Genomic DNA, 24,919 nt, shown 5'->3' on the forward strand with positions numbered 1-24,919 from the left:
GAGGTCCGAAGAAAAGTCACAGAAGTTGGTTTTTTTCCTCCACCACGTGGATCCTGGAGATGGCAGGTGCCATTGCTCACTGAGACATCTCACTGGCCCTAAGAAGATCTTTAGAGTCTCCATGTTGAACCTCAGCACAGAATCTGGAGCACCTCTGTGGCTACACTAACTCTTCTCCCTTCCAGTGTCAGGATGCTCAGCATTTCCTCAACAACCCAAGCTGGGCCAGACAGTCTGGATTTCATGAATCAATCCCCAGTAAGCTGGAGTATAGCCTGGTCACTGGTGATGGGCCTGACCCGCTTCCCTGCTGTCCCCAGACTCATTTCCCAGGGATACTGCATGGAAGCACGGTTGGGTCAGAAGGGGCAGAAAGACTGTCAGAAGGAAGCAACCCTTTATTCTCCAGGGTGAGGCAATGGAGACTGAGAGAGGGGAGGTGATTTTCCCAGAGTTACAAATCACATTAATGACAACATTAGGAGCAGGCTCCAAGGCCCACTCCAGGCCAGTGCATTTGTGCGCTCTTTTTAACCAGAGCTGTGCCTGGAGAGGCAAAGTGGACTTAACCCCTTGCTCTCAGCCCTACATGCACATTAGAACCACCTAAGAAATTCTCAGGCCGCAGAACAATCCCCTTGAGCCTCTGGGGCTGCTTGTTGTAAAAGGCATGGCTTCATTAATTTTCAAGCTCCAGGTTGAGTCCAATGTGCGAACAGGTGTCCACTGGAAGTCTGGTCCTCAGCAACCCTCCCCCAACTCACATACAAAGAACGTACTCAGAGCCTCTCTCTTGCCAGAGAAGCATCTGGGAACAGAAACCATGAATTTCAGAGACCCAGGGGACAAGTAGCAAAGAGTCAACTCTTCCCACCCCCCAGTGTTCTCCAAAAGGCTCTTCCTGTGAATCTAGTGCCTTGGGGTCACTTGTACAGATGAGTGAGGCAGGGTCTGGAGCTCACCACCCTCTGCACCCTGTAAAAAAAAATGTCCTCCATCAGTTTTATGTGTTCACATTTCCGTATAAGGTGAGTTTTTGTTTTGTTTTTCCCCATGTGGGGATTGAACCCAGGGCCTTGTACATGCTAAGTAAGTACTCTGCTAATGAATTTTTTAAATGTTTATGAATGTTTTGCTTATATGTATGTATGTGCACCATGTACATGCCTGGTACCCAAGGAGACCAGGAGAGGATGTTGGAACTGCTGAAACTGGAGTTAAGGGTGGTTGTGAGTTACCATGTGAGTGCTGGAAACTGAGCCTTGGTTCTCTGTAAGAGCAGCATGTGCTCTTAACCTCTGATCCACATCTCCAGTCCCAGGCCTTGTTTTTTTTTTTTTAAGATAGTCTTGATATATAGCCCAACCTGCCTTTGAACTCAATGAGCCTGTATCTCAGCTTCCTCAGGGAAAAGGGTACAGGTATGCACCATTACCACCGGCCAATGTTTGGGGTTTGGGTTTCAATTCTGCAACTAAAAATACAGAGGAATTCATTCCAACTCTCTCATTTTAAAAGGAAGAAAATTAAGATTTAGAAAGTAGAAATCTAAGCGTTTTCCCTGCTGCCCCACTTCTGGTGAGGCCTTGAGTCTAGCCTCAAGCCTCTCTGCTGCCAAAGAGCCCCACTTTCTGCCATCTAGTCCCTTGGGAGGATGGGTCAAGCCTTGGCCTCTCACTGAAGAGCAGCTTAGGAGGTCTCCCTGGGTTCCTTGTAGCCTTCTCAAAAGCCAGGCTGGAGAGCTCAGCGCTCCCAAGCAATGTGAGTCCCTCCCAGGTCGGTTCCATTCAATCCATCAAGTCCAGAGGGAGGGGAAGCAGTCAATGTCCACCTGAGATAGTCCGTACATCGTGGAGAGGGCTACAGTCGATGCTGCACTTGATTTCCTGGGTCGGAGATCTCACTCCCCTGTGCTCCTCTCTGCCTCCAGCCAGGCTTTAGATGATGGGCCAAGATCAGACGCAGAGGACAGCTTCTACAACTTTAGTCTTTACTGAGAGGACACTGGCTAGGAACCCCCAGTCACAAACTCTGGGCTCTGGGCTCTATCCAGGAGCAGAGCCCCCTGGAGAAACCTCCTGCCCAGGTTCCTAGAGGCAGAGAACAGAGGCAAGCCCTTGGGCCTCCCTCCACCTCTGTTCTCAAATCTAGATCTGGTGCAAGGCAGCTGAGGCTCAGCAGAGATGTTCTAGATGGGGCCACGTCGACCTGAACCAGGGTGGCTGCTGTTCCTGCACGGTCTGCAGATGATGGGAAGGGCCAAGACTAGACCTCGCTCATTTTCTAAGATGACAACTTTTGAGGAAAGGTAGTGTGGGGAAGCCCAACACATACACATAACGCCTGGGCTGGGACCAGGTCCAGGAGCTCTGCCTGCAGCTGCCCTATGCCCTGCACAGTGGGCAGGAGAGTCTGAGGTCCATGTCTGGGGCAGTAGGAGTGTGGTTTCCCTTAGCGCAGCTCTGTGAATTTAGCATCTGGGCCCTCGCAGCCTCAGTGGGGCAGACTGTTGTGAGGTTAGACCCTCTCTCTTGGTCAGGCCTGCTCTAAGCTCTAAGTTTGAGGACTTGGAGAACCCTCAGAGGACAGGAGGGCCAAGGCCAGTGTTGGGAGGCCCCCTGGGAGAATCTGCTACAGTCCCTTAGGAAGGGAGAGATATTTCACTGTTTGCTTCCAGGACGACAAGGAAGCAGAGCATCCATCATGCCGTCCAGTCCACTGTCCCCATTTCCTCTCAGCCTGGCCAGGCCTCGGAGAAAAGAAGCTACAGCCTTGGGAAGGGTCTGAACATAGAAAGCTATGGTCTTCTTGTACAGAGAGAAGCTCTTGGGCTGGCACGGGGAGGAGGTGGGGCGCTACTGCTCCAGTTTTCTTATAGGTCTGAGAAACAAGGACCTGCAACCACAGACAGTGACATTGGATGTCAGAAAGAACTTTGCACCCAGGACACACGGAATCTCCTGTTCTGAAGCTCTGGGGGAGAAGAGTGGGGTCCCCCACTATCCCTGAACAGGGAGCCCTGTAGACACAAGGCTTTAGTGATTGGCGGTCTTCAAAGATGGAGGAAAATGGGGGTCACTGGCAAAGTGGGGGTGAGCAGCCTGGCTGTCCTGGCTCCCACCCACAGCTTTTGGCCAACCTGCTCACTGGGCCCAGGCGCCGCTGGTTGAAAGGGGGCGGGCGGGCTGCGGTTTCTTCCAGGCTTTGATTTATTGCCTAATGCAGGCAGAGAAGAAAGAGGAGGCTCATCTCTAAGCCGGAGCCTTAGGAACGGGACGTGAGCCTCACATCTTCTGAAGACCCAGCAAACAGAACCCTGCACTCTAATCCGGCTGCAGGTCTGAACCTGCCACTGGGCACAGATACGCCACCAAGCAGGCTGCCTACACTGCGTTGTGAGTTCGAGATGTCTCCTCCCCCACTCCCCCCTGTACCCTGGGCAGCTATAGAGAGTAAGACAGAAGGGCAGGAAGAACTGAGATGCTGGTAACAGAGAGGCAGAGCAGAGAGGAGGGGACCAAGGATTCTTGGGAGCCACAGTAAGGGAGAATGAAGAATAAATACACAGAGGCCTCGGAGCCCTGGATCAGAGATTTAGCGGCAGTTGGAGAGAGGCGCTGGGGATACCAGAGATGGAAAATGCTGAGATACACACTGAGGACCATCTGGAAGCAGGGAGCTCCAGAGGAAGGACCACTGTCAGCCAGGAGCCACTCTGGGGAAACAAGAAAGAGATCTGCCTTTGGGAGGGTACCATTCCAAACCCGGGCACAGAACTGGAGTTCAGGCCCTCTCCCCTCCACCAGATGCTTTTGCAAAGCCAACAACCTGTACAACAGTACCAAGAAGAACTGCAAGTCGAGTCAGGGCCAAACAACAGAACTGGAAAGGAGCGCCCTACCTTAGGGAAGCCCCAAGTGGTCATTCTGTTGCTTTAGGATCAGCCCCTCAAACGCTCATCTTCTTCCCACACTGGTCCCTGGGATGCTGTGCCCTCTCTGGGGTCTCCATCCGTCTTCAGCTCTGTATCCACTTCTTCCCATGTCCTCCCACCTTTACCCCTCTTGGAAAGATGGACTTAGCTAGGACAAGGTGCATCGGGGGTTGGGGTGGGAGGAGATGGTGCCCCAGCCTTCCCTTCTCTACGTTGGGCTGACAGCTCCCTAGCAAGAAGAGCTAAGTGAGAGAATGCCAGGTCCTCTCCCAACCTGAGAAGGTGTGGAGGGGCTGGAGGAGGAGGCCTGATTTGAAGGACAGTCCTTCCCAGTGATGATAGCAGAGAGCTGAAGGTCAGAGACCAGGGGAAAACATGGAAGCTGTAATCCCAGCATTTCAGAATCTCAGACAGGAAGGGCTATCCTGAGCTAAGCAAAACCTTCTCTCAAAAAGAAAGAGAGAGAGAGAGAGAGAGAGAGAGAGAGAGACAGAGACAGAGACAGAGACAGAGACAGAGAGGGAAACAAAGAGGAGAGGAAAAGCTAGACGTGGCAGCTCACACTTGTACGCCTAACACTCAGGAGGCGGAGACAAAGGGAATCCCTACAAATTCGAGGGCATCCTGGTCTACATATCAAATCGCTGAGTTGCCGGTCAGTCAGGTCCACATAGAAAGATCCTGTCTCAAAAATCCAAAGACAAAAAAAGACAAACCAACCAACCAACCAACCACAAAGTCAGTCGAAGAGCTGAAGGATGGAAGGGTGATGGGGAAGTGGATACGAGCAAAGTACAATGACATGTACAGATGAAACGTCACGGCAAACACTGCTCTCCCACCTGCCAGTGTCACGAGCGAGCTCCTTAGTCGGGACAGTTAAATGATTTTAACACAAGTGAAAATAAAGCCCATTGTCTCGTATGCTAACTAAAGCAAAACTAAACTAAGCTTAAAAAGTACTGTTTTTAAAAAAGGGGGGGGTGGGTTGAACTATGTAGCTGAGAATGACCTTGAACTTTGGTGTGTGTGCATATGTACAGCTGTTCATGGTAGTTCAGATGCACTGTGTGGCTTTGTGTGCACACAGAGACTAGAAGACGTCAGACGTTCTTCTTCAGGAACCAATCACCTTGCTTTCTTTCTTTTTCTTTCTTTCTTTTTTTTTTTTTTTTTTTTTTTTTTTTGGTTTTTCGAGACAGGGTTTCTCTGTGTAGCTTTGCGCCTTTCCTGGAACTCACTTGGTAGTCCAGGCTGGCCTCGAACTCACAGAGATCCGCCTGGCTCTGCCTCCCGAGTGCTGGGATTAAAGGCGTGCGCCACCACCGCCCGGCCTTTCTTTTTTTTTTTAGACAAGGTCTCTCACTGGGACCTGGGGTTCTCCAATGAGTCTAGGCTGGCTAGCAACTGAGTCCCAGGGATCCACCTGCCTCCGCCTCTTAAGTGCTGGGATTATAAGCACTAACCATCACACTTGGCTTTTTAAGTGGAGTCTAGGGATTCAACTCAGGTTCGTGATTTCATGGCAAGCGCTTCATGGCTGAAGCAGTCTGGTCCTCTGGACTTCTTGCTCATCCTGAGTTCTGAGATTACAGGCATGTACCAGCATGCCTGACTTCTACAGTGCTGGGGACCTAACCCAGAGCGTCATGCATGTTAAGTAAACACTCTACCAACTGAACTACATCCCCAGCCCTCAAAAGTGAAAACAAAGGACCAGTGAGGTGGCTCCCTGAGTAACAGCATGTGCTACCAGGCCTGATGACCTGAGTTCTATCCTCGGGACCCACATGGCGGAAGGAGAGAACCAACTCCAAAGCTGGCCTCCGGCCTCCACACTCATGCAACACACACACACACACACACACACACACACACACACACACACACACACACATAAATAAATGATAAATGTAAAAAATAAATAAATAAACCTCCACTGAGCCCTACAGTGATCACTGTTCATAAACCAAGTTGCCTCCTCTCCGAAGGACTGCCAGGGACTTTGGGCTCCTCTTAATCTTTGTTTACACATCAGATGAGGGAACGCGAAGAAATGAAAGTAATGAGTGAAATGGAAAGTGGAGATAAGGAAACAAGGAGCAAAGCCAGACTCGAAGAGTGACGAGACCCCTCTGGCCGCATTCTCAGCGCCACACGATGTTTATGTGAGACATGGTAGCCTCTACTTACAGAATTTTCAGGCTGTGGAGGCCGGAGAATGCCTTCCCGGGGATGTGTGAGAGATGGTTCCCAGAAAGCCGCCTGGAAGCAAAGACACAGAGGTCAACGGTGTTGCCAGGTGATCCGTGAAGGGGGAGCTCCAGTCTTGGAGCACAGGAGGTAGGCTGGTGTCAAGGCAGGCCATTTACTGAGCACTGCGGTTTACTGTCCACCTCAGGCATCAGCCTGTTTCACGGTTAATCCTGGGAGGTGCAGGATGCGGTGAGTATTCCATATTTGAAATGCTCGGAGCCAAGGGGTGTTCGGTGTTGAGGTTCTTTCAGATTTCCAAATATTTGCATCTAGATAATGAGCTGTCTAGGGTATGGGTCCAAGTTTAAACATAAATTCACTTGATTTTATTTGATTTCACTTGTATTTATTTGGTGTGTGTTTGTGTGTGTGTGGGTGGGTGGCTATGTGCCATGGACACACATGTGCTAGTCAAATGACAACCTGAGGTTCTCTCCGTCCACCCTGTGGTTTCTGGGGACCAAACTTAGGTAGTCTGGCTTGGTGGTAAGTGCCTTTATTCCCTGAGCATCTCACCAACTAAACCAAAATTTGATTGTTTTATAAACACGGAGCCTGAAGGTAGTTTTACGCAATATTGTCTTGTTTGAGGAGGGGCAGGGTGCTGAAGATGGAGGCCATCTTCAAACATGCTGCGTGATTACCCCAATACTGAGAGGTACAATTCTTGACTCCTACAATAATTTCAGTGCTCTGTGCTTTGATTCAACTTAGCACATGAAGTCAGGTGCAGAACTACCCACTGTGGTGACCCATCAGTGTACAAAAAGTTTCAGATTTTAAATTTAGGTGTGGTGGTACACACCTGTAATCCAAGTACTTGGAAGCCTGGGCCAGGAAGATCATGAATTCAAAGCCAGCCTTGGCTACATAGAAGATTCTAGTCTAGCCTGGGCTACATACTGAGACCCTGTCTCAAAAAAAAAATTACAGATCTCAGATTTTTGGATTGAGATGCTCAACCTGTATTACCCCCCCAAATTTCAGATAAGGAAACTGTGACTTGGTTTGTGTGTGTGTTGTTTTGTTGTTGTTGTTGTTGTTGTTTGGGGTTTTGTTGTTGTTGGTTTTTTTTTTTTTTTTTTTTTTTTTTTTTTTTTGGTTTTTCGAGACAGGGTTTCTCTGTGTAGCTTTGGAGCCTGTCGTGAAACTCACTTGGTAGCCCAGGCTGGCCTCGAACTCACAGAGATCCACCTGGCTCTGCCTCCCGAGTGCTGGGATTAAAGGCGTGCGCCACCGCCGCCCGGCTTGTTGTTGTTTTTTGACAGGACCTCACTAGGTAGTCCAGGATAACCTAGTACTTACAGTCCTCTTCTCTCAGCCTCCCCTGTGCTAGAACAGGAGGCATGTGTCACCACACCCAATTTAGAAGGTAGTGTTTAAAATTGTTATCTCACGATGACATTACAGCTCAGAGACAGAGCTAGTGTGCCCGGGTGAGTCTCCACCACTGAGGGGGACTCTGTCTCTAGTCTCTTTATTTGACATCTGTTGCTTTAAAAGGTGACACTTGGGTCTCCACACTTGGCTTCTGTAAATGGGCCTAGGTGGTAGATAACTCCTTTAGGCAGGGCCTTTAACACAGGTCCAGCCCCTTCTCAGAGTGGGAGATGGAAAGTCAGCCTTACCAAATGCCTTGGCCTTAGCTCTCCTTTGCACTCCCATCCAGGCTGTGCCACACCCACTTCAGAATGACCTCTGCTGCCTTTAAAAGCTGGCTTGCCTGCCCACCACTAGCCCCATCCACACGGAGCATTCCCTCCTGCAGGTAGACAGCCTTGGTATTAGGAATGACAGCAGTTCAAAGGTGATTTCCCGGGAAAGGTGGGAAAACGAGTGAAAGCCAGGGCCTAGAGAGATGGCTGGGTGGTTAAGAACACTGCCTGGTCTCCCAGAGGACCTGGGTTCAATTCCCAGCACCCACATGGCAGCTCACACAACCATCTGTAACTCCAGTTTCAAGGAATCTGACGTCCTCTTCTGTCTCCTGGGACAACTGGCCTGTATGTGGCACACAGACTTACATGAACCCATACACAGAGAATTGTTTTTAAAGGAGGAAAAGCTGTGCTGGGTGTGGTGGCTCCGGCATGAAATCCCAGCCCTCAGGAGGCTAAGGCAGGAAAATAGCAAGTTCAAGACCAGTTTGAGCTACACTAGTGAATTTTAGACCACCCTGAGCTATATAGTGAAACTCTCGTCTTTAGGGGAAAGAAAATAAGGCAGGAGGAAGAGCTACGAGGAGCTTTGGCTCAGACCTGCAGTGCCACATGGCTTGACACAGGCCCTCTGGGAGTCACCCACGCAGCCCGTCTCAACTAAATACTCGTTTCCCAAGCCCCACTTTTTCCTTTCTTTCTGGAGTTCCGCCTTGCTCTGGGGAGCCCTGGTCCCTACCACTGTTGACCAGAGAGTCCCACCCACCGACCCCCACCCCCCACTCCCCTACTCCCAGCCAACCATCAACTCACAGCTCCTCCAGGAAGCGCAGGTGGTGGAAGAGACCCGGCTGAAGCTCCGTGAGGTTGTTCATACTGAGGTCTCTGAGTGGAAAGTGGAGAGAAAGCTGTGAGTTCCACCTGTACCATCTGAGATGTTCAGCTCCAGCCCTGTTTGGGGGGCCCCAGGGCTTCCCACTGTTCCTCCACCTGCCCAGGGCTTCCCACTGTTCCTCCATCCTGACCCCACAGGCTCTCTGGCCACAGTAACCACGTGCAACTCTGCTTCCCTAGACCTCTGCCTTTCTTGACCTCTTGGCACTTTCCAGAAGATGCCCAGGTACCTGAGTAGCTGGATGTGCGGAGCTGGTCTCTATGTGTATTCGCCATCTAAATCATCCTAAGTTGCCCATATTATCCGAAAGAACTTGGGATACCATTCCCTAAGATGCCCGCACACACAACCGTCACTGTAACCACATCAACTGAAGACACTCCTTAAAACCAGGCGCTGACTAGCCTTTATCCAAATAATTCCATTTAATCCTTACCATAATCCCAGGAGAGCTGCTATTTTTCATTCAGGAAACAGAAAGGGCCAGTTATATGTCTCTGTGTACAAGGGGACCTGCTGCCAAGGCTGACAACCTAGGTGCATTCCCTGGAACCATGGTGGAAAGAGAGAACCAACTCCCGAACTTAGTTCTGTGATCACTAGACACTCCTCTCCCTCAATGCACACAAAATTTTAAAAAAATTAAATTAAAAAACAAATAAAAGAGGATTGAGTGGAGTCAGGAAGCCCCCAAATCAAATTTCTCCTCTGGTTACCTATCTTGACCACTATGACCCTCCATTTCCTCATCCATTAAAAAAAAAAATTAATAGGTAAGGTCTTTGTGAGGATTAAGTGAGCTAATGTTTGCAGACTGCCTGGTAAATAGTACATACTTAATAACTATTTACCTTCTTCCTCCCAACTTCCCCTTGGTATCTTATACGCAAGAAACTCTGTAAGTGGAGAGCCAACGGCTTGGTTTGTTAACGTTCTCTTCTGTTTGTGCCTGAGTGAGCAGCGGTGTCTGAAGTTACAGGCACATGCCTGACAATTTGGGCTCCATCCTGTCTCAAACTCCTGATTCTTGCCTCTGTGTGCCGCTCCCTCGGGCTCCAGAGGTGGACCACATCACCGAGCAGCATAGGTCTTCCCGTGGCTTCCCCTTTTCCCATGAGTACAATTCACCCTCAAACCTCCCAGCTTCCATGTGCCCAGAAACACGTTTGCTTTCCATGCATGCTCAGAGCAGGCTGGGAATGGTGGGGAGCATGTGCCGAGAAAGCCCAGCTCCAGTCTATAAAAAGACTGTTTAGTCTCAAATGTTTTATCTTTGATAAAGCTTGGGCTCCGACTCCATGTCTTCCAAGGAAGGAGGACATTCCATGCAGGGTAAAGCCAAGAAAACTGGCATGCACAACATAGGCTGCTCTTTTCTGTACTCCCTCCTCTCTATCCTGTGGAAATGGAGGGGCCTTCTGCAGGCCTGTGGGGCTAGCCTAGGCTCAGTGGAGGCTGCAGCTGGCACACTGGTCGCAGCGAAGACAAGGGCCAGCGGAACTAAGAGGAACATCCTTGGTGGATATTAGCCTGGGCTCAACCCGAATGATGCCCTGGCTCTGAAGCAGTGATCACAGAGGCCCAGGCTACAATCCTGAGTCTACCTGGACTCCTCTCCCTTGAATCCCAGGCCTGGCTCATCCTCAGTAAGGAGGAGGTGCGAGGTGCCACACACACAAAAAAAAAACGATTACCTCTAAATATTTACCCTGTGCATTTCTGGATGTGTCCTGACAGGCAGGAGAGCGGGAGTTCAAGGAGCACGCAGGGCATGTGACTCAGGCCTCATCACTCAGCTGTCCCCCCAGGGGCCGCACTCAGAGGCTCTGATGCAGCTCCATGCCCCCCACCCACTCCCTCCACCTCACCACCAAGGCCAGCGGCTTCATTGTTCTCCCCTGTGGAGGAGGGGGTTGCACCCCCACACCCCACACCCCACATCCTGCCCCAGACAAGCACCCAGCCCAGCTGCTGTAGAGGGGCCGGGTGGGGCCTGAGGGTGGATTTCAAATGGTGTCTGGTGGGGGAGTCCCTTTCAGCCTACCTCTCGAAAAAGGGAAAGGGGTGGGGCTGGTGCCAGGAGAAGGGGAAGGGGAAGGGATGCAAGGATTGGAGGAGGGAGGCCCAGCAGAGAATCCAAAGCCCAGATCCTCCACACTGACACCACAGTGTGAAGGATGGTGCCAGGACCCTTCAGGAAACAGAGTGACAGACAGACCCTCCCAGCACAGAGGTTGTCAAGTCTGCAGCTCTGACCCACGATGGTCCTAAGAGACCAGCTGTGTGACCCGGAGGACACAGCTCTGACATTTCCTGCATGCTTGGACTTGGGGGAAATTGGAGGACACCTGGACCCTTGGGTGCTTGAGGTTTGGTTGTGGCTGTGTTGGCTTGTCCGCATGATTCTGAGACACCTGAGTGTCCAAGTGTCCCTTCCTATGTTGTCGTTCAGAGCCCTGGACGTGCATGTGTCCCACAGGCAGGTACTTCTTCCATTCATCAGCTTGCCTGTTGGAGCTACGGCTCTTCAAAGTTACAAAGCATCCTGGGGTATCTCCCTATCAGGAAGGTCCTTTGGGAGAAGAAAGCAGCTTCCCCAGGTCTTTCCCTCAATGTTGGGAACTTCCTTGGGCTGTGTAACTTTGGACAAGCCTGACTCCTCCTGCCTCTGCTCACCCTTCAGTCTGTCTCCTCATCCATGTAGAATCCACTGCCCAGTGATGCTGTTTTGGGATCTAGCTAATCTGTGGCTGCAGTGGGTACCCAAACCTAAACACAAATGCTGTTCCACCACTGAATGAACAAGAACATCACCTAGAAACATCATCCTACAAACACACCAGTATAAACACCATACATCACATGTATACTATACCGCATCCATGAACACTACTACATACCCCACACATACCACATACCACACACACTACATTACACATGCCACATACTATATACACCACACACTACACACTACACACACACCACATATTACACAGACCACATCACCACATACCACACCACATGTACACATACAACATACACACTATACCATATACACACACATACACAAAACACATACCTAGACCATACACACAAATACATACCATACTCACACATGTCACATGCACAACACACATACATCATAGCACACATACCACAACACACACACTCACATACACAACTCTCCAGGGCTGCTAAGTTCAGGGCATGGGGCCTATTCATTTGCGAAGGATCCCATACTCTGGAGAATCCAGGCTTAATTATCTGCTGTTGCCATTCTGAAATTGTTAGTCATTTTTGGACACCCAATTTTCATTTTGCACTGAGCCCACAACTGTTGCCACTGACAGCCAAGAGGGTGTGGAGGGTGGCTGACAGTTCCACTCTGAGACTTTCTTCCCGGTAGACCTTGGGATCCCCAGAGGGGCCATGTGTCCTCTCAGCTGGACACAGCCTGGTGTGATGGGAAGGACGGGAGAGGCTGCTGGAGTGAAGGGTGTGGCACCAGGAGAGCGGGTAGCCCTGGGCACCGGAAGTGGAAGCTTCTGGCTGCACATTAGGAAAATGTTCTCAGAGCTTTACCCTGTGAGGCAACCAGACCACCCAAGGAAGCTGGGTGAGGCGGTGTCACCATGGAGACAGGGAACAGGTTTGATAAGAGGGGGGATGCTGGGAAACTGAGGGGCCCGGAGCAGCAGAAAGAACCATGCTGGAGGGGGTGGGCACCTGGAGACGCTGCTCTAGGATCTGGCTGAGACCCAAAGACCCATGGAAACTGGTCTGCTTGAGTTTTCCCTCTGGGAGGAAAAAACCGTGGCAGACAAGCTTGGGGTTCTGCTGGGGTGCGGGTGAAAAGACACCCCACACCAGAGAAGAGGCTGGCGACACAGGCCCTTTTTCTGCTTCCTGGGCTAAGGACTCGGGTTGTTTATCTCTGCAGTTAGTTATGTTGGATTATTTTGATTGTATCTATTTAAGGTGCGCGACTTGCTGATTTGATACACATTTGCACTGCGAAATAACTATCACAATCAAACTAATTCACATAGTCTCTCCTCCTCGGCCATGGTGTGTGTGTTATGTGAGTGTGTGTGTGTGTGTGTGTGTGTGTGTGTGAGAGAGAGAGAGAGAGAGAGAGAGAGAGAGAGAGAGAGAGAGAGAGAGAGAGAGAGACTGCCCTTGGGAAAAGGGCCATTAGCGCGTGACTCTGTCCCATAGTTACCTCTTTAGAGGCAGAGCTTGGCCATGGGAGTCCCTGTGGTACTTGGTGCACAGTCACTCAGTGCGCATGTACTGAACACCAGAGCTGCCTTTAGCGTTGTCTCAGCATACTGACTGTGTGACCCTGTCACTCTCTATCTCTAAATGTCCGTTCTCTCACCCGTAAAATGATAACCATGGTATTAGCACTCCCCTGACGAGAGTTGTGATATGAAGTTATCAGAGTTAACAATGTAAAACAGTGCTTAATGAACATGCCTTTACTAATATCATAGTGATTTAACTGAATTGTAACTATTAACACATAAGGACACATCTCATTACATACTGTTTTTGGAGAGCGGGGTTTTGATATGTAGCCATACTGGTCTTACAATCTTCCTGCCTTGGCCCCTTACATGCTCAGATTAGAGATGGGTACCAACACATCTAGCTTTACCTCACAAAGCTGGGTAGAGCACCTGCCTAGGATGCTGAAAGACTTGGGATCCATCTCCAGCACCAGAATAAATGAATAATGAATACAAGAAATTAAGACTAAAAGCAGCACTTCACACGTCTGTAGAGACCCCTCTATGGCGGGCACCTTGCCAACACTCCCCCTATTTGCTAGGCAAAACCAGATCTGGAGAGAAACAGGGCCACCTGTGGTCATGCTACAGCTTACTGCAGCACCCCAAAGAGGTCTAAAGCCTAGAAAGACCTCAGGCTTCCCAGTGTGGCCTCCTCTGTGGAGTCTATTCCCCGAGATGACACCTCCTATCGGAGAGAACTTAGACACTATCTTCCTTGAAATCCCAAACACATAAGATGACACCAAGTTCTCTTGGATTTTGCAGTGTTCATAAATTTCCAAACAAGGACATCGCTTCTCTCTGGGAAAGTGCATCTCTCTATCCCTATAACAGCACAGACCGTCCTCTTGGGCTTTGCACAAAAATCCTATGTGAGAACAATGCTTTTTTTAAAATAAAGGCCTATCTGCTCTGCTTTGTCATTTCTTGGCTCCCTCTTTGGTGACAGAATGTCTCCCAGCCTGCCTAAAAGTGGCAGGAGGGCTCTCGATGGGAAAAACCAGAGCGGGCAGAGAGCAGAAGGCAGAGGCTGAGGGGTTAGCAGGGGGTTGGGGTATCTATGAAGAAGGGGACTCCCAGGAGGCTGCCAGGAAAAGGAGACATTTGTGCAAGTCAAGACTGTACCTGGGAGAAGCTGGAAACCCAGAGCATCAGTAGGTGGCCCAATTAATTAAGGTGGGGACAGGATAAAGGCAGGGGGAGGGGACATTGCTAAAATTCAGGTGAAATAGAAACACGCGCGCGCACGCACACACACAATTTTGTTTGTGATTGTGGTTTAAAGACCATGGAACTTGGAGAATGTCACATCACCAGCACACTTATGGGTCTCCTCAAAGTCTGTTGGCACAGACAGGCAGCCAAGGAGAGAAGAGACCTGGAGAGGCACCTCCCTCTCAAAATTGCGTGGTTTGGTGCACCACCGTACCCAGCCTCCCTTTTTTTCTTATGGGAAGGTTCTGGTTTTCTTTTTTTTTTTTTTCCTTTCTGCCAGACATAGTAGTGCACTCCTATAATTCCAGTACTTAGGAGTCTGAAGTAAGAGCATTGGGAGTTTGAGGCTAGCCTGAACTACAGAGTGAGTTCTAGGACAGCCTGGGCTCCATGGCAGCTCTCTGAAGAGGAAAGAGATACATCACAGCAGCAACAATCTGGGGGACTGGGCACCTGAGGAAAGAGAAGAGGAGATTGTGGCTGGTCCTAACTCTCAGCACCACAGGGTAATCTCTTTGGGAGGAGCCAGGCCCATCCCGGCTGAGCCATCCCAGCACTGAGGAATGAAGCTGCTGAGCTAAGGCCATCTACAGAGCCTCAGATTCCAGACAGAAGTGACACAGAGGGTCAACAGCAAGGTGTGACTCCTGCCCCTTGGCCCTCTGCTAAGACTCTTGGAGAGGCAGGGGGAGCTGCGCCTAGCGGTACTCAGAGTCAGGTGACCATCCTCAGGAGCAAAGCATGGCCCAAGGACTGCACAGTGCTTGTGTGCGGCCCCTCTCGGTTCCTTCCTCCTTGCCAGATCTAGAACAGCCCATCATGGAGCGTCACTCCGCGGGTCAGCAATGAGAGTGCTCCCGCAGTACTCTGACCTCTTCCTGACCCTAGGACTTGGTGTAAGTTACTTCACCTGTCTCCGCCTCACCTTCCTCGATGGTAAGCGCTGTGGCCAGGCCTGGCGCATGGTAAACCAACACACATCACCTGTGCGCATCACTGCCCACCTCCACCGCTCCAGAGCCTTAGTCAAGCGGCTTAACCGTGCAGCTCTGTGTCTTCCCAATAAGCATTTATAAGTGGCTGCACCATCCAGGCACCCGGCTCAGTAATGAAGCCACCAAGTCCAACAATGTGTGTTCCCTGTCCTTAAAGAACCAAGTCTATGGAAGACAATGACAACAGCGTGGAAATTAAAGCTTAAGTGACAAGTCCTTAGACTGGGACTCTAGAGTCACAGGGCCTTCTCAGACTAATCCCTGTAGCTTTTTGAGTCTGGTCCCTGAGGCTTAAGTCACATGGTCAGGCCACAGAATCCTGTCCTTGATTAGGAGCTGTCATCCCCTAGCCTGCGATGGCACATTCCTGTGGCTGCTCTCCCCAAACAGTCTGGGAGTTCCACCACAGGTCCCAGTTCTCTCTGTCCTACACACACACACACACACACACACACACACACACACACACACACACACACAACACACCAGCACCAAGGTCTATTTTCTTTCTTTTTTTTTTTTACATTTTATTTTTATTTATGCGTATGCACCTATGCGTGAGTGAGGGTGAGGGGGGCGTGGCTTATGCAGGTGTCCTCAGAGGTCAGAGAAAGGAGTGTTACAGACAGTTATGATGAGCCACACAATGTGGGGGCTGGGTACCGAACTCAGGTCCTCTGGAAGAGTGGCAGGCACTCTTAACCCCTGGAGGCATTTTCTAGCCCCACAACAGCCATGACTGCGCAAATGAGGGATTACCCACTGAGTCTGGCAAACCTAGGTTTCCTGCAACTTGCCAGCTTCTCTTCCAGCCGGCTTTTTTTTTTTTTTTTTAATCTCTGTGCTGAGGTGCTTCGCATGGGTGTAAAAATCTAACTTCTCCTCCTTACTGGAACCCCTTAGAGAGAGTGATCCACATCAAGGTGGCCCAGACAGCCCTCCTGGAAGAACTGCAGGAGCAATCCTGCGCCTCCGCCCCTACCACAGGATTCTGGGATTCCGCTACTAGAGCTGAGCAAAGTGAAAAGGACTAGAGAGGTTGCCGCGGCTGCCAGGGGTGGAGTCCCGCACAGCTCTGGCCTGTTTATTTAGCTGAGGCTACTGTCCTGAGGTCTTTATTCCTGGGAGACACAAGCCCTGTGTGTCTGGGTGGAGGGCTGGTGAAAGGCCCCCACCTCATGGTCCCGACCTGGCATCTGGAACCAGAGGGGTGCCAGAGTTTTCAGTGGTGGGAGAGAAAGCCAAGGCAGGCTGGTGGCAATCCGGGACTCAGTAGGGACTGGGGGGAACCTTGGCCTGGCTGCACCTGGAAAGCCGGTCCTGCCCGCCGGCCAGTGGCACACGCGCTGAACAGCACCAGGGCACCAGCTTCCTCCGGGGCGGGGCAGCCTGGGGTGTTCAAACTGGGTCTGAATCCGACGGGAGTCCCCGGTGACAGCTGCCTCTGCGGCCCACCTCCCCTGGCCTCAGCCTCCCCGCTTCCACCCACAGCGCTGGCACCTTCTAGGTCTCATTTAACTCGACCCGCTTTTTTTCACCGGCAAGGGAATGAGCATTGTTCCCACGTTAAAGGAGGAGATGCCACCCGGCCTCCAGGTCACACACAGCCGCCGCCGCAGCGCGAGCCCACGCGTTTTCCTTTTGTTGTGTGCGCCCAGGCGCACCTGGATACAAGGACATCCAGGAGGGCGCCACCCATGCCGTAGATCTCGGGGTTCCTTTCCCCGGCGCCCTTCCCGCCCCCCTCACCCCGACCCACCTGCGCGCCCCGCGCCTGTGGCCCCGCCCCTGCGGCCCCGCCTGCCACCGTGCGGCTCCGGTGCTCTGAGCTCCATCCAGCCCCGGAGGCCTTCTGCGCGCTACCCTTGCCCATCCGGCCCACGCCGATCCACTCTTGTTCTGCTGCCTCCGCCTGCGTGGCCTTCCCTATAAATGGCGCCCCACTCGCCCACCCTTTTCCTCAACCCTTTACCTATTTGGTTCCATCACACGTGACACAAGACCAGATGCAAGATCCAGGTTCAAAACTCCTGCCCAGCAAGAAGCCTTTCTTGGCATTGAGCCGCCCTCGCTCACACGGCAGTTGGACTAGCGTTCTCGGCCTTCCATTGCGGAAGACTCTGTGGTCAGAGAGCCACTTTGTGGCCTGGCACCAACACCAAACGGCGGTTTGGTGGTAGTAAGGTTACTGACCCTCTGTGTGCCTCAGTTTCTGGGTCTAAGAAAGGCTGTACGACAGTCCCTCCTAAGTGAATTGTTGTGGGTTTTAAGTGGTGGGATCCAGGTGCCTGAGGGTATTAACTCTGCTCACCAGAGTCCTTCCTCCCTTCAGGAGCGTCCACCCCCACCCCTGACACCTCCTTCAGAGAGAAACAACGCAAGGGAGCAGAGACGGCAAGATGGCAGAGGAGGGCGTTCTGGGTCAGCCCTGCCCTCGGGAGGCACCAGCTGCTGCTCCTCTCCGAGGTGCCACCTGCCTCGCCCCTGATCTTCTCTTCCTTTGATCTTCTGATCTCTGGCCAGGGTCTCCCAGCCAAAGGCATTCCTGTCTTCCAGCCTCCTCCAAGGGAAGGCAAAGGGCTGGGCTCACTCCATGCCCGGCCCCTCCCTCCTTCCCCCTTCCGCGCGCTGCTGTGTGGAGTCACACAGGTCCTTGGATCAGGTAACCACCAGGTCCATCTGAGGTGGCAGGGGGGTCAGGGCGGTTTGGGGAAGAAGGGGATGTAAGAAAGGTAGCGCTGGCTCTGGGAGCTACTCCAGGCTCAGTACCTTAGCTGGGCCAGATCCCTCTGGAAAGATACCCAGGGTCAAGGTCTTTGTTCTCAGTGTCCTGGCACGTAAATCCCTTGTTGAGTACACAGGAAGTGTGAGTGCCTGGTATGAAAAGGAGAAAGGACGATTCCAGGTCCTCAGGAACCCTGGGTCTGAGGGGACTTCGGATCTACTCTGGACGGAGCTCAGAACCCTGGCTCTAGGGGACTCTTCATAACCCGAGGTATGGTCAGACAGGGCTTCATGGAGGAAGCTGGGTCTGGGAGCATCATTCCCCATCAGTAAAGGGCCAGACCTAGAGCTTGCTGAGAGAAAATTAAAGTGAGTGTGTAGGAGGGGCCATGGGGAATAGTGAGGTGGATAAACAGCCTCTCTCTCTCTCTCTCTCTCTCTCTCTCTCTCTCTCTCTCTCTCTCTCTCTCTGTGTGTGTGTGTGTGTGTGTGTGTGTGTGTGTGTGTGTGTGTGTGTGTGCGCGCGCGCGCGCGTGCGCACACACACACACACACACACACACACACACACACTGCAATTGTATGGCTACCTGGGAGCTGTGAATATATTACTGGGAAAATGGGTCTTTGTAGATATAGTGAAGTGACAGATTTGAGAAGAGAAATCCATCCTGGACTCTCCAGGAGGGCTCAGAATCTGTTGGTATTTGCCCTTAATATACAAAGGTTACACATGCAAACAAAAAAAGACAAGGTGAGCCCGGCGGGCCATGGTGCACACCTTTGATCCCAGCACTCAGGAGGCAGAGGCAGGCGGATCTCTGTGAGTTCGAGGCTAGCCTGGTCTACAGAGCGAGATCCAGGACAGGCATCAAAAACTACACAGAGAAACTCTGTCTCAAAAAACCAAAACATTAAAAAAAATAAAAAATAAATAAAAAGACAAGGTGACATTGCAGTGATGTGGCCACAAGAAAACCAGGAACCCAGCCCAGTGGTGGTGGCACATGCCTTTAATCCCAGTCAGTACTCAGGAGACAGAGACAGGTGGGTCTCTGTGAGTTTGAGGGCAACCTGGTCTACAAAATGAGTTCCAGAACAGCCAGGGCTACTGTTACACAGAGAAACTCTTGTCTCAAACAAACAAACAAACAAATCCAGAACGAAAAGAAAATCAGAAATCCCCCCAGAAGAGGTTTGATGGGCTTCTGGCTCAAGAGCTGATAGAGAGTAAGTTCTGTTTTAAGTCACCAGATCTGTGGCAGTGTGCACCATCCTTCACCATGGGATCCTCATGCGCCGCCCCCACCCCACTAACCCCCATCACTTCCCTGTCTTGGTAGCTCAGGCCAAGCCAGTGACCCATCTCATACTTTCCATCTACAATAGTCACTCCACCTCTTGAGGCTCGTCCCAGGTCTGCTCTGACCTAGCAACTCCCGTCCCGGGCATCCAACCAACAGAAATGCATCTGTGTGCTCATTAAACATCCGTACCGAACAACCCTTAGCAGCAATAGTCATAACAGCCCCAACCTGGGAAGTGCCCAACACCATCCCCGGCAGAATGGACAAACTGTGCTCTATTTGCCCTTGTGAGTTCCACACAGCCAGGAGGCTGAGCCGCGAAGACGCAGCCATAGGCAGGAATCACAAATAGGCTGAGGGAAAGAAGCCAGGTTCCACACACTCCCCCTTTCCATAAAGCTTAAAGCCAACACTGAAATCACCCTCCTAGCTGCCCTTGTGGGTAGATGGTGTCCAGAAAAGGGCATGGGAGTCAAGGACTTCCACAAAGATGGTGATGTTCTGGTTCTCTGAGTGTTCCTTACACAGTGTAAAAATTAATGAAGTTCTCAACCTATACTACGTACTTGTTTCTGCATTGTATCATCCTTAAAAGCTAGGGAACTGCTTTTTGTTTTGTAGTGCTAAGGGTGTAGCCCACAGCTTTGAACATGCTAGATAAACACCTACCAGTGAACTATCTGAAAGTTAGTTTTAAATACTTTTTAAATTTTTTTTTTTTTTTTTTGCCAAGCCTGGTGGCACATCCATGTAATGGCAGCACTTGGGGGGGGGGGGGGGGGGTGATGGCAGGAGTTTAAGGTCATCTTTGCCTAAATAATGAATTTGAGGTCAACCTGGACTAGAGGATACCCTCTCCAAAAATCACAAAAATGGGCCGGGGAGATGGCTCAGAAGAGAAAACGCTTGCCATATAAACATGAGAACCTGAGTCCAGGTCCCCAACACTGACATTAAAACGTCAAGAGCAGCATGATCCCCAACACCGGAGAAGCAAAGACAGGAAGTTTCTTGGGCCTGCTGGCCACCCAGGGCAGTCACAACAGCAAGCTCCAGGCTCGGTGAGAGACTCTATCTAATAAATAAGTAAGATGGGGCTGGAGAGATGGCTCAGCAGTCCAAAGCATTTGGTACTGTTTCAAAGGACCTGGGTTCAGATACCAACACCCACATGGCGGCTGACCTACTGTCCTCAATTCCAGTTCCTCTTTTGGACTCCTTGGGTTCCAGACATACACATGCTGCGCATACATACATGTAGTAAAACATTTATACACACAAAATAAATAAATAATTTTAAATAAGGTGGTGAGCAGTTGAGGAAGGTGCCCTACATTGACCTCTGGCCGTTACATGCACAAGTACACAAATGTGTATATACACCCATGCACACACACACACACACACACACACACACACACACACACACACACACACACAGCACACACACACAAAAAAAAAGTCCTAAAATTTAAAACCATAGAAGTCTTCCAGGAGGATCTGGAAAGATGGCTCAGTGGTCTCTTGGGTCTCATTTGCTATTCTTCCAGAAGACAGAGGACCTGAGTTTAGTTCCCAACACCCACACCAGGTGACTCAAAAACCCCTGTAACTCCAGCTCCAGGGGACCAGGTGCCCTCTTCTGGACTCTCCAGATACCTATACATTTGTGGCATAAGCACATATACATTGGAATAAAAATAAGTCTCGTTTACAAAATAAAAAGTCTTCACTGAACTTGAGGCTGACAAAGGGTCCCCTCTATATTCATGGTAACTTGTGGGTACTTCCTAGGTGTTACCTCACTGAACTGAAATGTGATGTTAATTTTTGGTGTCTTGGTTTTATCTTTTTTTTTCTGTATATGTGTTGCACCTTAAACTAATTCTGGCACATAACAGACCCTTAATAAACAGTGGAGAGTCATTGGCATGACTAAGGGCATTTCCCTGATTTCCCTCCCAGGGCTCCCTGGCATCAGACCCAGCTCCCTGGACTCTCACAGTACTCCTCATAAGACACAGTCCTCCCTTGCCGGGCGGTGGTGGCACACGCCTTTAATCCCAGCACTCGGGAGGCAGAGCCAGGCGGATCTCTGTGAGTTCGAGGCCAGCCTGGACTACCAAGTGAGTTCCAGGAAAGATGCAAAGCTACACAGAGAAACCCTGTCTCAAAAAAACAAAAACAAGCCGGGCGGTGGTGGCGCACGCCTTTAATCCCAGCACTCGGGAGGCAGAGCCAGGCAGATCTCTGTGAGTTCGAGGCCAGCCTGGGCTACCAAGTGAGTTCCAGGAAAAGGCACAAAGCTACACAGAGAAACCCTGTCTCAAAAAACCAAAAAAAAAAAAAAAAAAAAAAGCAAAAACAAGACACAGTCCTCCTTCCAATGCCCAACCCTAGGTATCTCCTGGGTGCTCCCATGACCAACCTGTGCACATCTCCTGCCTGGTGTCCAAATGCTGAGGATGGCATTTTCTAACCCACCAACCTGGGGTCTCTCTTAAACACAGAATGCAGCTCTTAACTCATCCTGGGTCTTCAAAGACTATACAAATGTCAGGCACACCCTTGAGATTCAAGCACCCACCTCCTTGAGTCCCTGGAACCCTCTGCCCAATCCAGCCTAGGGGCGGGCACATATCTTTGTTCATCTTAGGCTGTTTAGAACAGGGTGGAATTTTTCAAAAGAAGTCTTCCTTTAAACATAAAAAATAAAGGGGATGAATAGGAAAGGCCAAAGCCTCCGAGTGAAAGGCTTTATAGAACAGATGTCTCACTCTAATGAAACCCAAGCCTGGCCATGAGCTGGCTGGCTGGCAGCTTAAGAGGCTCCCCACTGCGGCTCTGTCCTCACCGCAGCCGTCTGGGTCGGATGCCACACCTCAGGCTCCTGCCCACAGTGGAGCCAGGTTAGTGCCACCACCTGTCTGGAGAGAGCTCCCTCATCCCCACCCTGTCTCTCCAGAAAGTCCATCCGCTCCAGCCTGAGCTGGTTTCCGCTTTGGAGCTCCTGGCCTCTGGCCCTCCGTGCATTCGTCTTCATTCATTCACTTATTTATCTCTTCACTCACCCCACCAATGTTTCTGAACCACCACATGCAGTGGGGCTGGTGCCTGCATCCGGGATACCTTTGGTGCACTGATGGCCAGGGCTCTCTTTTTCTGGGCCTCTCTCACCCTAGTTTGCGAAATGGACAAATACACCTGGATGTGTTCGGGTCCCAGGGACGTGAGGGTCCCAGGGTAGTGTAGGTTGCAGAGGGGAATATTCTCCAGAGTTGAGGACTGGGGAGGGTTTTTCCAAGGGTAGCTGCATCTCAGGCAACTCTGCATACCTGGATCTGATGCTCTCCTGACCACTTCCAAAGCCTCCCAGACCTGCAGGCTTCTTGTCTGAACCTGCTTCTTAACCATGGTCTTGCAGTAACTCAACAGTGATGTCCACAGGGCTCTTCCTCACAATCCTGGTCATGAACTAATAATGCCTCACCTAAGCACAAGCAGCTAGGAGAGACAGAGTCTCTCACTGGGACCTGGGGTTGCCAACTAGGCTAGGCTCTCCATCCAAGAAATCCAGGAACCCACTTTTCCCTGCCTCCCCAGAACTGAGATTATGAGTGAGTGTCACCACACTGGGCTTTTTTTTTTTAAAGTATAAGTACTGAGGACCCTCTCAGGTTCCCATGTTTGTACAGCCAGCTTTTTACCAAGTGCACCATCTCTCCAGCTCCTGAGGTTGACCTCTGGACTCAGTGCACACACACACACACACACACACACACACACACACACACACACACGTGTGCACACACATATGCACACACATACACACACATGGGGTGCAGAGGTCATGGTGGTACCTCCTACAGTCAGTCCCAGCACTCGAGAACCTGAAGCAGAATGATCCCTGAGTCCAAACTGGGACACTATTTTAAAAAGAAAAAACTGCAGGTGGTTCCTGGGGTTTTCCAAACTGATGCCACACTAGGTGGGTAAGAGCCTGGAATTTTCCACCTTCTCTCCGGCACCTCTTCTTAAGTCGCCCTAACGTCGGGTGTATCATGGTTTTAGCTCCTTTGACCTCAAACTTTCAAGTTTTTTGATTTTTTTTTCAACCACTTTTTTCACCCTAAGGGTTGAACAGGTTGGCACAGTAGTGTGTCAACACCTCGTGGCCTAAATAAAGTTCCTGGCCAAGGGTCCCGGAAGAGGCTAAAACCCGTCTCACTTCCACTTACCCACTCTGTTCCTTCACATGTGCTGAGGCCACTTGCGTAAGGGCATCATCGCCTGTGCCAGATGCAGCCTGATGGCAGATGTGCTGCAGGGGTGTGAGCAGAGTCTTATATCAAAATAGAGAGGTCTCTGGCTCCTCAGCAGCAGGCAGACCCTGGGGATGCCTGGGCCATGTGTGTGGAATCTCTGAAAGCTTCTATATACAGGTTACCTTCCTCACGGACAAGGTGAAGTAAAACCCAGTCCTCCTCACTAAATACTTTGGAACTAACAGCAGGGCTATCTGTTGCCTCTTTCCTAGGCTAATATAAGAAAGAAGCTAGGGAAAAGGATAAACTTGGGGGAAAAGGTCAGCGCAGCTGGAAGTGGGCAGATACTAGGAAGAACTTCCCAGCATATTCCCAAAGTCAAATGCCTAAGTAAGTGTGTGTGATGGTGGAAGTGGTAACGGTGTTGAGTGGCCTGTTCTGCCCATCTGTAGATCCCAGCTACGTCTGCAGCCAGAGTCCAGAGCAAAGCAACAGGAGGGTTCCTCAAGCCCAGCCCCAGAAGTTCTAAATGCTCCTCTGTAGCTACCCTCTCTACCCCCTCCCTGCCATCTGAGGCTCCAGGGCCATCTGTCCATTAACACCAGGCATCCGAGGGTTGGCCAGGGATTTCCCAATGCTAACTCCACCACTAGCACGTCCCTGGGAGCTGAAAATGGCACCCTTGCACTCCCGTGGCGATATGTCACGTGAAAGTGGGGCAGATGGGGAAGAAATCTGCATTCAAAACACTTAGGCATGGTGGCAGTGCGCGCGCGCGCGCACACACACACACACACACACACACACACACACACACACACGCACACACGATGCTCATGTCCTGTCCTAAGCCTGGGATCTCTTAGGGATCATTGCAAGGGGAATGGGGGCTAGCTCCTCCTAACCAGTTCCCCTCTCCTTGGCTCTCTCACGCTGTCTCTCCACACCTCCCCTGCACCCTCATTTGTTCTATAACATCTTTGGGTCAGGAGCTGTCACTTGCAAATGGGCCCAAGGAGACCAGGTCTCAGCTAAGGCGAACAGGTGGCAATGGCGGATCCCAGCCTAGGGCTTCTGATCCCAGCTGTACAAAAGAAAGGACAAACCTAACGCTGTAGACAGATAGGGTCAGGGGAGCTGCAGCCATAAGAGAGGGCGCCTACTGATCCCTCATCCCTCCACACTGCAAAGACCGCTGCAGCAGGAGAAGGCCCAGTGGAGAGCAGGGTGAGCCAGCAAGGCCGGGCAGCCAGGTAGGAGGTCTTTCCAAAGCTGGGAGTTCAGGAGGTGCCTTCCTCCCCAGATGGACTAGGGGATGTCTAGTACACAGGGGTCCCCCTTGTCCAAGAGGGATATATTTCAAGATGCCCCATAT

The 24,919-nt window shown here is 51.0% G+C and overlaps 1 protein-coding gene across 3 annotated transcripts in view; it reads right to left on the reverse strand.

The window, feature by feature from the left end:
* Positions 1-24,919, reverse strand: part of Lgr6 (leucine rich repeat containing G protein-coupled receptor 6) — a 122,420-nt gene that overhangs the window by 84,937 nt on the left and 12,564 nt on the right. For all 3 annotated transcript variants that reach the window (XM_052737030.1, XM_052737031.1, XM_052737029.1), the window contains exons 2-3: positions 8,662-8,733; positions 6,128-6,199 (exon numbers count right to left, since the gene is read on the reverse strand). In XM_052737030.1, coding sequence (XP_052592990.1) covers positions 6,128-6,199; positions 8,662-8,733 — 144 coding nt within the window. The remainder of the gene's footprint in view (positions 1-6,127; positions 6,200-8,661; positions 8,734-24,919) is intronic.

This window comes from Peromyscus californicus, unplaced genomic scaffold (assembly GCF_007827085.1).
Source record: "Peromyscus californicus insignis strain IS unplaced genomic scaffold, ASM782708v3 Scaffold_14__1_contigs__length_90479793_seg_2, whole genome shotgun sequence".
Classification (NCBI taxonomy): domain Eukaryota; kingdom Metazoa; phylum Chordata; class Mammalia; order Rodentia; family Cricetidae; genus Peromyscus; species Peromyscus californicus.